This window comes from Beta vulgaris, chromosome 1 (assembly GCF_026745355.1).
Source record: "Beta vulgaris subsp. vulgaris cultivar EL10 chromosome 1, EL10.2, whole genome shotgun sequence".
Lineage (NCBI taxonomy): Eukaryota > Viridiplantae > Streptophyta > Magnoliopsida > Caryophyllales > Amaranthaceae > Beta > Beta vulgaris.
Window position 1 is genome coordinate 40,108,932 of NC_079202.1, and position 15,560 is coordinate 40,124,491.

At 36.8% G+C, this 15,560-nt stretch overlaps 1 protein-coding gene and 1 long non-coding RNA gene across 2 annotated transcripts; both read left to right on the forward strand.

The window, feature by feature from the left end:
* The first annotated feature begins 4,087 nt into the window (after window positions 1-4,087).
* Window positions 4,088-6,648, forward strand: LOC104895119 (psbP domain-containing protein 4, chloroplastic). Its single transcript, XM_010681551.4, has 5 exons — window positions 4,088-4,627; window positions 5,311-5,414; window positions 5,507-5,618; window positions 5,915-6,142; window positions 6,233-6,648. Exons 1-5 carry the CDS (start codon window positions 4,306-4,308, stop codon window positions 6,295-6,297), a joined length of 831 nt encoding a protein of 276 aa, XP_010679853.2. The 5' UTR covers window positions 4,088-4,305; the 3' UTR covers window positions 6,298-6,648.
* Window positions 6,649-14,450: 7,802 nt separating this feature from the next.
* On the forward strand, window positions 14,451-15,303 carry LOC104889098 (uncharacterized). The gene is made up of 3 exons (XR_789523.4): window positions 14,451-14,797; window positions 14,877-14,980; window positions 15,090-15,303. It is a non-coding gene; the product is annotated as an uncharacterized LOC104889098 (long non-coding RNA).
* The last annotated feature ends 257 nt before the right edge of the window (window positions 15,304-15,560 follow it).

Genomic DNA, 15,560 nt, shown 5'->3' on the forward strand with positions numbered 1-15,560 from the left:
ATATAATATAACAAAAAAAGCTAGAATATAACCTACAAAACATTATTAGATCAATGTTAAATCACATAATTGGTTAGGGATTAAAATATATTTAACATATTTTCTATGCTATTCAATAATTAAAAAAATAAAAGATGACATGATTTCGTATTCTATCATTGAAAAATACAAAGAAGAAAACCTAAATGATCTTCATAAACATTTCTCGAAGCTAAGCACAAAAGAAAATATAAATGTCTAAGATATCATATATGTTTATCTAAATTCAATTACTATTTATAGTATACGATTTATCAAGCATGGAATGAAACAATTATATAAGCCGAGAAAAGAAAAAATAATATCAAGTCATATGGGTAATATAGATTGTGATTGAGATAATATCTATAACTTTACACACTTTACACGAGATAACATCAGTCATAAAAAACAATCATTAGATGTGAATTACCCGTACCTTAAATAGTAGTAAAACTCAATCATATTGAAAAAATTAAAAATATTTGTGCAACTTACATGGATATAAAATAATATTTTCAAAATGTTATTTTTTGGCAAGTTAGTAACAAACTTTTAAAAGCATTATATCAATAATACTAATTATTATAAATAAGTCATAAGTCATAATTGTATAACACATGCAGTGCTGGATCCGGGACATAAACAAAACATCAATCAATATCTAATGCATGAAATACTTTCTAAAAGGTTTTGAAAGTAATATTACGATTTTCGAGCTTTAACATACCCATGCAAAAATTAGTATCACAATTTTGACCATGTCCATTAAATTTTTAGCCATATCCAAAGTACAATAGTACACAATTTTAGCTACATCCATGAAAAAATTTCTAATATTTTCAATCAAAATACACTTGAATAACTTAACTTTTAGCTCATAAAAAACCAAACCCGTAATCTCAAAAATGGAAGAAATAAAACAAAAGATAGCAGAAAGAACCCGTGAAAACTATCATGGTAAAGAAAAGAGAGAAAAAAAGTTATTGTCACTAAAAATCAAAATTAAATTAAACAGAATTACAACACAATATAAAAAAATTCAAAATCAAAACTAATGATTCGTTATAATTTTTTAATTATAATCGATCAAAATTTAGTAGTATAACTTATCTCCTTGCAAATTAACTAAAACTCATCAACAAATTACAGTATCAACTGAAAAAAATCCAAAGTCAAAGAAAAAAGGGTACATGTAGATTGCAGGTTTGTAGTGAAGCAAACAATCAATGGTGGCTAATAGGTGTAAGCCATTGGGTGACGTGGTGTAATGCAGCAGTGGTGCAAAATAGCAAGAGAGGAGGGGTAGATAGACAAAAATCGTAACTCTACAATGTACGAGTAATAAGAAACGTTCTAATTATTCTCAAAACAAGAATATAACATCTAAGTCACAAGTTGTTAGTTTTAAAATTCAGATAGAATTGTTCTCATGCAGTTCTCAAAGTCTAAAAGCATTGACTATAAGTTATAACATTATTGATAGTAACATGTAAAGAGTATTTCATATTACCAGTCCAAAAGTATTAAACAAAATTTTCAGATATGAACTCTATTTTACAAAACATAAATGTACAACATGTAGGTCATAAGCCAATTTTCATAATTGTCAGTACAAAGATCATAAAATTTAAATCACAAGTTATTAGTTATGAAAATTAGATAGAGTTGTTCTCATGTAGTTCTCAAAGTTTAGAAGCATTGACTATAGCCAATGACATTGATGGTAATATGTAAAATGTGTTTCTTCCCTCTTTAGAATGTCCATTCACTTATATTTCAAGGTCCAAAATTTGAAAATTTTAGTATAATGTTATCTTGATACTTTGTATGTGTCAATAATATTGTATAAAATATGTCTGGATCCATTTAATTTGTTAGGTATATTAAAAAAAATTTGTTGATCAAATGTGCATTCAATACCTTGAACAAGCAAAGATAACATCATTACAAAATAGAATGCATCATTTTTTCTTTAGATAAGTAAACAATCATGAACCCAATCTTTGATTTTCTATAACTAACCACTCCTGCTTTAGAAAATCTATAGTATATGGTTAATAGCAAATTAAAATTTAATTTTTCAAACTTATATATATCTATTTTTTGTATTCTTAATTTTTATAGTAGTATTATCACTTTTATAGCTTACTGACCATAATATTAGGGAAAATAACATAAAATCTTGAATTATAAAACGAAAATTTCTTGTGCAATTTGCACAGGTCTAAAATTAAAATCATGGATAAGTGGACAGTGGCCACTGGGTGGCCAAATTTGGTGCATTAGTAGTGCAAGAAGGCAAGGTAGAAGGTGAATGGGACTGCTAGAAGTGGGAGCGAAAGCGGAACGTGTTTATGGTTGAGTCTCGGTGGTGGTCCGAATTGATTTTATCTGAGACACTAAGGGAATAATAGACAAATCAAAGACTATTTCAATAAACTCTTTATAAAAAAGAAGGTGGGTTATGTGATCCACTACAACATTAACTACATCAGCCACTAAATGCACAAGTCATGAGTTAGTTTTAAAATAATCTCAATACATAATTATAAAATTTGAAATCACAAGTTAATATTTACCACCGTGATTTTAGAAAGAACTTCTTGAACTCTTCACTTTATAAGACAAAAAACTTCCCGTGAAGTTTACACAGATTAAAAAACTAGTTATAATAATTAAGTTAAAATAAGGAGAAAGAAAAGTTGTTGAGTGTGCACAATATTACTTATATATACTTACTTTCTTATGTACTCCTATTCGCTAGTAATTAATATTGCCAAAAGATTAATTCCTCTATTCCAAAATTAATACAACACTTGTCTTTAATTTATTACAGAAATTTAGGAGGGAGTTCAAAATTGGGTATTGTGTTAATAATTATGTTAAAATAAGGAGAAAGAAGAGTTATTGAGGGTGAGTTATCCCATGATTTTTGTCCATTTCTAGAAGTATTGTTAATTAAAAAAGGGCTTTACTATTTACCGCCTGTATTTACTACAAATCGTTTGTATTTTTTTCAAGATTTCACTAAACTACCCCTATGTATACTCATTCACCCTCGCTCACTTTCTCTCTCTCCTACTCTCACTCTCATTCTCACTTTATCTCACCTCACCAAACCACCATAGCAAAAACCACCACCTCGGCGACCACCACCACCACCGCGTCAACCACCATGATAGAGGCAACATCAACACCACCGTGAGACCCACCACCCCACCGCCATCATCACAACACGCCGGAAAAAGCATGAGTTTTTTGTTATTTTTTCGTCGGAAAAACCACCACCCTCGTTGTTAGTACGTAACACGCCGGAAAAATTTGTTTGGTTTCCTCCATCGATTTTTTTTTTCGTTTCCTCCACCGAGAAAACAAACTGGTTTTTTGTTTCCTCCACCGAGGAAACAAAAAACCCACCACCCCCGTTGTTAGTACGTAACACACCGGAAAAATTTACTTGATTTCCTCCATCGATTTTTTTTCGTTTCCCCCACCAAGGAAACAAACTGGTTTTTTGTTTCCTCCACTGAGGAAACGAAAAAACAGTTTGGTATCGTACCTTTGGTGGCAGAATTTTTTTTAAAAGACTTACCGCATTCCATTAGTGGTTGTCTGCAACAGTGAGGTGGTGGTCTGCAGTGGTGGTCTGCGATGGTGGTGATGCGCGAGTGTGGCTCCAGTGGTGGTTGTTCGCCGGTGGAGGTGTGATGGTGGTGGTCTGTCGATGGTGGTGGTCCGCAGGTGGTGGTGATGGTGGTGGTGATGGTGGTGGTGGTACACTGGTGGTGGAGGTCTGAGAGATGGAGTGAGGTGAAGTTGGATGAGAGGTGAGAGAGTAAGAGTGGGGTGAAAGGGGAGGGGTATGGGGGAATTTTAAGGAAAAAATATGGATAATTTTTAGTAAATATGGGCAGTAAATAGCAATACTAACAAGTGTTGTAATAATTTTGGAACCGAGAAAATATTAGAATAAGAAAACATAAATCATGTTATTCCACGTGTAAGGTCAGCAGCCACACAAGCTTCTTGTTCACTCAACTTTATATCCCACATTCACAGCAATGAGGAACACACACCCCCAAAACTTCCATTTCAAACAATATTCTCCACTCAAAACACAACATATTTCATTGCATCATCGACACACATTCCAGAACATACAAGAGCATTAACCACCTAATATCTACCAGTACCTGCAAAATTAGCACATTACACAAGTTATCTACATTCTCCCAAAATTCTTATCACCTACTATTCCTGTAATACTAGAGGCTAGAGCAACAAATGGCATCAACCATGTGCAGTAGTAGCTCTTCATGTTTTGCCTGGAAGAATTATAGCCAGAAACATAGTCTAAATCATAGAATTCAGAATGAGTTTATTCATTCATCATCACTTAATCCACCAGAAACATCTGTTGTTGATGATGGAGCTGCAAAACTTTCTTCTTGTTTATTGAAGAGAAGATCAGTAGTTCTGCAATCTGGGTTGGTGCCACTTGTTTCTTCTTTAACTGCTCTTGGATTTCCAGAACAGGGTTTGGCTGTAGTTAAACAAGGGCCTCTTGCTGGAAGAGTACCTGGATTGTCCGAGCCAGATGAACAAGGTTAAATTGCTTTCTGGGGACTTCAAACTTTTAATTTGATGTTTTTTTTTCATAGAATAATATATACTTCTGCCTATCATCTGACATTTATGAAGGGAATAATATTATGAGATTATGAGATTATGTAAGTGACTAATATAACTACTATTTTATAAGATTGCAAACTTCGTGTCACAACCTTAGGGTGCGCTCTCTTCATCTTATTTATCCTGAACCTATTAGAGTATTGGGCCGAAGTGTATAATTCGAAATGTAGGTTAAAAAAAAGTTAGGAACTTAATGATGTTCAAATCAATATGGGAAATATGAAGTTAGATCTCCTATCCTACATTTGGCTTTTCCTCCCTGACTCCCTGAGAGGATATAGCTAGGCATTTCTCTGACGGGAAACGAACTCTTGAGTCTTGACAACAGAGAAGATTATGAATGATGTGTTCTGATCCTTAAAGTTAACATCATTGAACAAGTCACCCTGCATAGTGTTTACATGATTTATGTGTATGCTAGACTCTAAGCAACCCTACTATCTTAACTCTTAAGTATCAACTCTGGTTACTGTGATATTATGAACGAATAAAGAAGGAGGAGGTGGGTTTTATCCTAAGGCTCTCAGTATTGGTTGCAATCACATTATGCAAAAGAGCCGATAATTCATTCCCCTTTGTCATCCTCTGCTCAGACAGGCTGGAGAACATACCGAAGACCAGATGACAAGTCGGGAGGCCATGGCGTTGGATGGAGTCCAATTATTCCTTACCTGTTTAAAGTTTATGGAGACTGGGATGAGGTAAAGAAGCCGAACCAGTTCCGTGAAATTTTTCTTTGCTTTGACTGTTGTTGATAATATTCCTGAAGTTGCTTCATGATCCCACACTGCAGGTACCAGTCTCCATTGCTGACTTAGGGGGAACAGAAATCGATCTCAGGTTTGCGAGCCCCAAGCAAGGCCGCTTGTTTGTTGTAGTTGCTCCAGTCCGCAGATTTGCAGATGGTGAGTTTATATTCTGAAACACTGGCGTCAATTGTGTAGTATCAGCATAATCATGGACCAGGAAAATCATACTTTCACTGAACACTCAAACAAACATCCGGCTTAGGGGGTGTTCTCTTAACCAGAAGTGCTCCGAGTGAACTTATTAGACCTGATGAGCCCTGAAACTTAACTTTTTTTTATTAAGTTGAAGGCACTGCCTCCACAGATTGTCATCAAATAGTGTTTCAGTTTTACAGTCAAACATGCTATAGTAATTAGTAACATGGTTCTTGGTGGCTTCTTTCTGCGCATAGAACTTGGGGACAATACGACAATTGAAGAAATTGGAACACCTGAGAAGGTTATTAATGCCTTTGGACCAGAAGTAATAGGGGAGAATGTAGAAGGGAAAGTTTTAAGCATGGAAGTGGCGGAGCATTCAGGAAGAAAATATTACCAGTTCGAATTGGAGCCTCCTCATGTTTTGATCACAGCGACAGCAGCTGGAAATCGGCTGTATCTTTTTTGTGTTACAGGCAGTGGTAGGCAACTTAAGCTGGTGCACAATTCTTTCTTTGTTTCAAGGAACATCAATACAATATACTTCTCATATGCTTCCATCATTCTGACAGGTCTTCAATGGAAGAGACATTACAAGGATCTGAAACAAATCTCTGAATCTTTCCGTATTGTTTGAAATTGGTGGCATCGCCCAAGGAATATACAATATAAGAGGCAACCTACAGTCCACAGACCACAGTATTGTAAAATGAACATGAAAGCTTCTTAAGTGCGGAATGATTGTCTAAATCACTGGCGTGGTTGCAGCTTCTTAATTAAGGTGTGCGATGATCATGTACTCATATTCAACGGCCTGAAAGCTTAATATAATTTATAGATTAAAATTTTCAATTGAAATGTAATTTGTGCACCTAGTATTATAGATAGATTACAGACTGCGCAAGTTCGAGTTCGAATTAAGATGGTGTTTCTACTTTATACTATTGAACATGATTGAACTAGATGCAGGATTTTTTTTTGTTGTTAATCATATCTGTTCTTATTTCAACGGCAAATCCTTTCATAAATAGACCTTGCAGCATTGCATTTCAATGTTTCATGTTGATCGATCAATTTCTCCGGGCCATAAAATCGCACACTTAACGAGCGTCAATATTGAAGTTAGTATTAAATAACATTGTAGGTAAAAGGATAGAATAGTCTGTTACTAGTCATAGGCCTATATTGCAAACACTATATATATTGAATGTTAGGGTTAACCTACTCAAGGTTAACACAATTATTCTCCACACTTGTACATGGTATCACAGTCTAGGTTTTTCTAAATTTTTTTTTCCTATCCAAAATAAATTTTTCTTTCCTGATGGATCTTTCGACCCATGCTTCCACCTCCTTCGCTGCCTCCCCGCAGCCGCCGCCGGCGTCGACCTCCGGAGCGCCGTTGCCTCCGCGGGCGCAGAGCCCCGCTGCCATGCAGCCCCTCACCTCGATGTTCTCACAGCCCAGTCCCATGCGTGCTATCGGACCTCAGCCATCATTCGCCGTTGCCACGTCCACGAGTCCCTTTCACGCCCCCGGGGGCTCCCCCCGCCGCAGCCGCACGTCTTCTCGTCGGCTCTTTTCAATTCGTCGACGCCATCGACCTCCTCGCGTACACCACCGTGAGTGCCGCCCGGCTTCTCTCAGCCGCTATCTGCGCCATAGTCTTTGTTTCCTCAAACACCACTGGCATCTCAGTCCTTATTTGCTCTCTCGCAAATCTCTGCGCCTAATTTAAGTAATCTGGTAACTATTACTCTCTCTTCTCCTGAGGATTATTTGTTGTGGAAAACTCAGATTACTTGTTTGCTTCTTTCCCATCAACTGCTTGGTATGGTTGAAGGCACTATATCCATCCCTCCTGCTACTATTATTGATGAACGTGGTGTTCCGCTTCCTAATAATCAATTCTATGAATATTTGCGTGTGGATCAACAAATAAAATCATGGATTTTTGCCACCTTGTCTAGAGATGTTTTTGTGGATGTGCATGATTTATCTGCTTCTGTAGAAATTTGGACTCGGTTACAAACTAGGTTTATGCATGCTAGTATGGCTAGATCCCTAGAATTGAAGGGACATTTAACTCGTTTTAAAAAGACTGCTTTCCAGACTATAGATGGTTATTTACGTGAGATTAAGGTGATTGCTGATTCCCTTGCTGCCATTCAGTGTCCTGTGTCGAACCTGGATTTAGTTCAGTACACACTTTTTGGCCTGGATCGTGATTTTGAGTATGATCACATTGTCACTACTTTACTGCATTATCCGTTCCCTCTTAGTTTTGATGATTTGTGTCCTAAGTTGCTCATTTATGAACAAGGTTTGATAAATTTGAAGGATGGATCTGATTCCTCCTTTCATCATGTCTTACTTGTTGTTCAATCGACTGGTTCTGGATAAAGTTCCTCCTCAAAGTCTAATTCTGGAGGGAGGAATAAGGGAAGAAACAACATAAATCGTGGGGGTAACAATAATCATGGGGGTAACAATAATCAGAATACTCGTGGTAATGGTGGTGGAAATGGGGGAAATAATAATTCTCGTGGCTCTGGAAACAACAACAACAACAATACTAATCGGGGACGCTCCAATGGTATGAGTAAATATTCTAACTTGTCATCCTATAGTATGCCTTGTTTAGATTATATTACTAATAATTTGTCGTCTGCAGGGAGTAATACATCAAGTATCAATGTAACCTCTACCCCTACTTCCGTTACTTGTTGTTTAAGTTAACTGCCTATTGTCCTCAACGATTCAATTCCATCATCTTCCTCTGAAAGTGTCACTCGAGCCTTAGCTGGACTTTCTATTGGTGGTGAAGCTGATTTAGTCTGGTACCCGGATTAGGGAGCTGCATCTCACATGACTCCTCAGGATGGTAAGCTTTTTGCTAAAACACCTTATGCTGGGTCTAGTTCTGTTATAGCTGGTAATGGTACCTTACTCCCGATTAAAAGTACTGGAAATTTAACCTTAAAAACTACGAGTCGTCCCCTCCAGTTATCATCTGTCTGTCATGCTCCTAACTTAAAACATAATTTCTTATCAGTTAACAAGTTGTGTCAAGAAAATGATTGTGTTGTGAGTTTTGATAAAAAATTTATTTTTGTTAAGGACCAGAGAACGGGGGAGGTTCTACTTCGGGATCCAGTAAACAAGGTGTCTACCCTCTTCAGCCCAGTGTTGTCCCTCCTAAGACTCCAATTCCTGCTTTCCTAGCAACTAAGGAATCGGGTGACGTGTGTCATGCTCGTCTGGGTCATACCTATTCTAGTATCTTAGGATCTTTATGTTCAAATAAATCTATCACATGTACTTCTAAGTTTCATGATGATTGTGTTGGGTGTAAGTTAGGAAAAATACATCGTTTACCTTTTGATTTAGTTGAACATATTTCTTCATATCCATTATATAAAATTCACAGTGATCTTTGGCAATCTCCGGTTTTGTCAAATCAATTATATTGTTATTATGTTGTGTTTGTTGATGATTTTTCGCGATATTCATGGATTTATCCTTTACGTCGTAAATCTGAAGCTTATTCTCAATTTCTTGTTTTTCAAAAGATGGTTGAAAATCTTTTTAATTGCAAGATTAAAATTTTCCAAAGTGATGGAGGTAGGGAATTTGATAATTCCCCTCTTCTACAACATTTTCTTGACAATGGCATTATTTTTCAAAAATCATGTCCCTATACTCCAGCTCAAAACGGTACTGCAGAACGCAAACATCGTCATATCATTGAAATGGCACGTACTATGATTATTCATTTTGACTTTCCTGCTGAATTTTGGGTTGATGCATCCTACACTGCCATTTATACTATTAATCGATTGCCTAGCTCGGTTTTAGGGGGTGTTTCTCCTTTTGAAAAACTGTTTCATCGTCCTCCATCCTATCATTTTTTGAAAACGTTTGGTTGTGAATGCTTCCCTTTGTTTCTGAACTCTAAAAATCACAAATTGCAACCTAAGTCTAAAACCTATGTTTTTATTGGATATGCATTAGATTATAAAGGGTATCGTTGTTTTGATCCTACTACCAACAAAGTCTTCACTAGTCGTCAGGTTCTTTTTCATGAACATAAATTTCCGTATCGTGATCTTGGTTGTCCCCAATCTACTGTGTCACACACCTCACCTTTGGTCCTAATGAATGATTGGAACCTAACCAATGTAGCTTGTGAGTCTTCTCCTTCTACCCCGACCCTTGTCGCGTCGGTCTCTGTGTCTATTATGACTCAACCATCGATCCCCGTGTCTTTGTCACCCGTCGTACTCTTCCCCTCCCGAGCTCGCAGCATTGCTGTTGCTTCGCCCAGGTCCCCGTCAGCGCCTCATGGCCTGGCTTCCAACTCTTCTGTTGGGCCCGACGACAACCCAGCACTCGCTGGGACTCCCCTTCCCTCTCGCGAGAATTCTGTCTCGCCCGCTAGCTCCCCAGCGCTAGCTGGGGCTCCCTTTCCCTCTTGCGGGATTTTGGTCTCGCCCGCTAGCTCCCCAACGACTGACAGCCTAAACACGTCCCTCCCTAGTCCGTGCGTTGTTGCCCCCAATTCGCAGGCCAATCGCCCCTCCCTGACCCCTGTTTGTGTCTCTTTGTCTACCTCCCCTATGAGTTCTAGTGTTCCCCTTAACCGTCATCCAATGGTCACAAGGCTCAAAGATGGTGTGACTAAGCCTTAAGTGTTAATGAATTTAAAAGCTGATGTTGTCGAGTCTGAACCCACAAACTTTAAACAAGCTTCTAAAGACTCTTGTTGGCAACAAGCTATGTTAGATGAATATAAGGCTTTAATTAATAAAGACAGAAGGGAGTTGGTACCTCGCAGCTATGATAAGAATTTACTTGGTTGTAAGTGGGTTTATCGGATTAAATATAATTCTGATGGTTCTGTGGAGCGGTTCAAAGCCAGGCTTGTCGTTTTTGGAAATCACCAGCAGGCAGGTATTGATTACTTTGAAACTTTTAATCCCGTTGTTAAACCTACTACTATTCGCTTGGTTCTAACTATTGCTGTTTCTTTAAATGGTCTATTCGTCAATTAGATGTCAAAAATGCTTTTCTTCATGGTTTTCTTCATGAAGAGGTTTATATGTGTCAACCTCTGGGTTTTATTCATCCATCTAAACCTACTTATATTTGTCGTCTCCGTAAGTCCATTTATGGTTTGAAACAAGCAAGCTCCTCGAGCTTGGTTCTCTAGATTCAGTAACTTCCTCTTAACTATTGGTTTCAAGTGCAGCACTTGTGATACGTCTATGTTTACTCTCAAATATCGTGGTCATCTCATTATTTTTCTATTATATGTTGATGACATTGTCCTTACCGGTAGTAGTCCTCCTCTTGTCACAAAATTCATTTATGTCCGTTCTTCTCAGTTTGCTATGAAGGATTTAGGGAATCTTCATTACTTCTTAGGTGTTTAGGTTGTGCGTACTCCCTGTGGTTTATTTTTGTCTCAACATAAGTATGTTTCTGATTTACTTAGTAAATTTCATCTTCATACTGTTAAACCAGTTACCAAACCTGTTGTTTCTAGAGTAACATTGTCTCTACTTGATGGAGAACTTCTTGCTGATCCCATAGATTATCGTAGGATGGTTGGTGCATTGCAGTACTTAACTATGACTCGTCTAAATATTGCTTATGCTGTTAATATGGTGTCTCAGTTTATGTATGCTCCTCGTACTACCCACCTTCATGTTGTGAAAAGAATTTTCAGATATTTGCAGGGCACATTGGATTTTGGTCTCTTCTTATATAGCAGCAGTTCTCCTACTGTTGTCATTGCCTACCCTGACACGCGATGTTCTACTACTGGCTATGTGGTTTTTCTTGGGAAGAATCTTATTTCATGGTGTTCGAAAAAGCAACCTACTGTCTCCAAATCCTCCACTGAAGCTGAATACAGGGCTGTTGCCTACACAATTGCAGAAACCATTTGGCTCAAGCAACTACTTGCTGACATTGACCATTTTCTTCGTCGTCCTGTGATTGTCTATTGTGATAAGGATCTGCTACGTATCTCACTGCTAATCCAGTTCATCATGATCGTAGAAAACATATTGATGTCGATTATCACTTTGTTCGAGAAATGGTTGCCAAGGGAGGTCTTATTGTTCGACATGTTCCTACTCAGTCTCAAGTTACCGACATTTTTACTAAGGGTCTCTCTACTGACTTGTTTACTACACATCGTTCCAATCTATCCGTTGTATCACCCTGTAAAGATTGAGGGGGTGTATTAGATAACATTGTATGTAAAAGGATAGAATAGTCTGTTACTAGTCATAGGATTGTATTGTAAACACTATATATATTGAATGCTAGGGTTAACCTACTCAGGATTAACACAATTATTCTCCACACTTGTACAATTAGGAATAGATAACTGATAAGAAGTGTATAGCTCCTTTTCGAAATGAGATGATTCCAGTGAGGTGAGGAGAGACCCACAAGAACAATTGATGTAAACAGGATTTGATCCACACCCCCTCCCAAGACTTAGGCCTTGTCTGGTAAAACTAGCGGTCGTGATAGCGGGTAGCTATTGTAATAGCTGTTAGCTATCAACTAGTAGCTGTTAGCCGTCAGAGTATAAAGTAGCTGCTTAAATAATAAGTGTTTTACAAAACTAGCGATTGGAATTTAAAAAATACAATATTAGTCATATATATTAGATTTATTACAAACTTAATTACAACATTTTTATTAATTAGCTTTATAAATAAATTCAATGCTTACACCCCTAAAAAAATCAATGCTTACACCCCCTAAAAAAAAAAAAAATCAATGCTTACACATAAAATTAGAAAATCAATTAGTTTTCAACAACTACCGATCTGCGTCGTCTAGCTTTCCATAAACAATCGACTATATGGTCATGAATTACTTTCACTTCTGTACAACTTCCCACTACAGTTTCACCTTGTGCGATAGGCTGAACATTAGGAAGCTCAAATGACGATATAAAATTAGGATAATGTTCTAACACTCGAAAAAGAGGATCATTCGGTGAATTTATTCTAATGTAATTATGCAATGTAAATGTAGCAACAATATTTTGAATTTGTGTCTCAACAATAAATTGTGGCATTTTGGAAAGTATTTTCCATCTCTGCTAGAGGGAAGAAAATGGTTTTAGTGGTTGTGGTAGCAGGCATATAGAAATCCCATATTAATGTTAAACAAGTCCACCATACTAGGGTGTACATAGTGGGTGCTCGATAAGTATAGACCTTAAATTCGGGGTGGTACTACAATGAGCTACTACCTCTTATTCCAACATGTAATTCCTCGTATTTTTTTGTTTGTTTTTTTTACTGTGCGCATTTGTCAATGTATTTTTTTACCTTAAATATCTTTCATTACATATCAGTAAAAATCATAACGATTTGATATTAATTAAAAAAGTACTCATCGAGATGAATCAAACAAGACCCCACAAGACTATAATTTATTTTATTACATACTTAGAAGAATTTAGTATATTAATTATCTATAGTTGTGAATGGTGACAAGATTACAAGTGAACAAATGGAAAACGTTACAGAGTGGATAACTCAATAAACAATTATTATCCTTAAAAAAGAGCTATTTGTCAAATAAAAAGAACATTGGGGGTGGGGGTGGGGGTGGGTGGGGTGGCTTCGGGCGAAGAGAACCTAAAATCCATACCCAATCCATCACCTATGCTGGGTATCACTACCATCCCCATTTTCGACCTACATTCCGCCTAACCAAGACCCATTCTTACCCCACTAAGGCGGGAATGGAGCGATTCTTCTATTTAACCCGCTCACTAACATCCACAAGTAAAGTAAAGTGATTATTCATCTCGCTCATACATTTCGTCTTCTAATATCTAACTATGTGTTCCAAAAAAAAGTTCCCAAAGTTGCATGATATATACATCAATCTCAAAATAAAAAGAAAATTAAAAACACATAAATAAACCTAAGGCAAAAAAATCCCAATCATTAGGTATATAACTCATTTGCAACTTCAAATTGAGGAAAAAAATGTTGTTTTATAGGAAAAAAATTTTCAATTACTAACTATTTTTGATAAATCAGTTTGTCAACATCTATACAAATATATTAAAAGGCGTGCATAAACAAGAAACTGTGCCACGTGGCGCTATCCCTAGGGAGTTTTAATTCATGTAATCTATGTCGATAATTTTTTTTTGAAATTGCGTAGTATAAGGTTTGATCTCGAGACCTCAAGTGCATATATTAAAGTCTTAACCACTAGGCTAAGTTGTATCTAGTGTTACTATCATAAAGTATTATATTAATAAATGAAATTTTTTCTTACTCGGGGCATAGCCCGAGCCTAATAACTAGTGCCATTATAAAAAGGTGTACATCAACTACATTTTCAAACACTTTACATCTATAATTCCTACCATCTTTTAGTTTTTAATGGTTTTTTTTAAAAGCTTAACATAACGATGTTCAATTTTTTTTAAGGTGGTAAGATGAAAGAGCTTACTAAACTGGCATCTCGCACAGGTATAACCAGCACTAGTAGAAAAAGGTCAATTTGCGTCGGCCCATTTGCGTCGCACAAACACGGAAACGATGCAAATATACTATTTGCGTCGCATGTAACAATGAATCGACGCATAAGACGAACTATGTGCGTCGTATCTAAATATTGTGCGATGCAAATCATCTATGTGCGTCGCATGAAGGTCATGGTGCGACGCACAAAACAAAGTAATCTGCGTCGGACCCCTTAGCCCATCCGACGCAGATCAGCCCAAAAGCCCAATTTATTTCTAACCCCATAACCAGCGCCCCTCTTAACATTACTCAAAACCCTAAAGCTTCAAAACCAACCCGCCTCCCTTTCGTCCCTCTCAACCCGCCTCCCTCTCTTTCTCTCTCCCTTTCGTCCCTCTCAACCCGCCTCCCTCTCTTTCTCTCTCACTTTCTCTCTCACTTTCGTCCCTCTCTTTGTCTCTCACTTTCGTCCGACGATCTGCTTCAGTTCGCATCAACCGCCGATCGAAACTTCGACGCCATGACCTTCAGTGAGCGATCTTCAGCGTCGACGACACTAACACCAGCAACAACACTTCGAACAACTGACGAATCTTCAGCGGACGAACGAATCTTCAGGTAACTTATTTTTTTTCTTTTTCTTTTTCTTGTTTTTATTCACCTGTTTTAATTTTTCGTAATTTGTCATTTTTTTCAGAATTCAGATCTTGTTTGAAGACCTCGTTTTTTCATTTCCGTGAATTTTTCGAAGATTTCCGTGAATTTTTCGAAGAACTCATTTTTTCATCCTAAAATCTCCAGGTAACTTCTTTTTTTTTCTTGTTATTCGCCTGTTTTAATTTTTCGCAATTTTTTCATTTTTTCAGATGTTGTTTGAAATCTTCGTTTTTTTAATTTTCGTGAATTCCAGATGTGTTCGAAGTATAACAACGAGAAGGAAGATCAAGATGTGAAGGAAGCTCCAACATTTTTTTTAACTATATTGATAGATTTGTTTTTATGAATTATTGTAATATATATGTTCTAAAATTCGAAGCATTTTCGTTTTTATTTTTCCAGATCTGGTCGAATTTTTGTACAGTATTGTTATTAGTTTTATTTGATTTTCAATCCTCTATCTCTTACATCTCCATAGTCCATTACCTTTGTAGTTTGTATTGTTATTAGTTTTTTGTACAGTATTCATTTCCTTTTCAATTACTGCATTCGTTATTGTTGATTCATGATGGAATTTGTGTAGAATTTCTGGCATTTGTTAGTTTTTTTAATAAAAAAAAAAATTTTTTTTTTTAAAAAAATTGCAATTTGCGTCGCACGTGGCCCAAGGTGCGACGCAAATTACTCATCTGCGTCGCACCCCAGGCGATGTGCGACGCAAATT

Coding starts and splice junctions, on each gene's coding strand:
- LOC104895119 (XM_010681551.4), top strand. CDS start 4,306: ATGGCATCAACCATGTGCAGTAGTAGCTCTTCATGTTTTGCCTGGAAG. Junction 5,619..5,914: donor AGTCCGCAGATTTGCAGATG/GTGAGTTTATAT, acceptor TTCTGCGCATAG/AACTTGGGGACAATACGACA. Junction 6,143..6,232: donor TTTTTGTGTTACAGGCAGTG/GTAGGCAACTTA, acceptor TCATTCTGACAG/GTCTTCAATGGAAGAGACAT.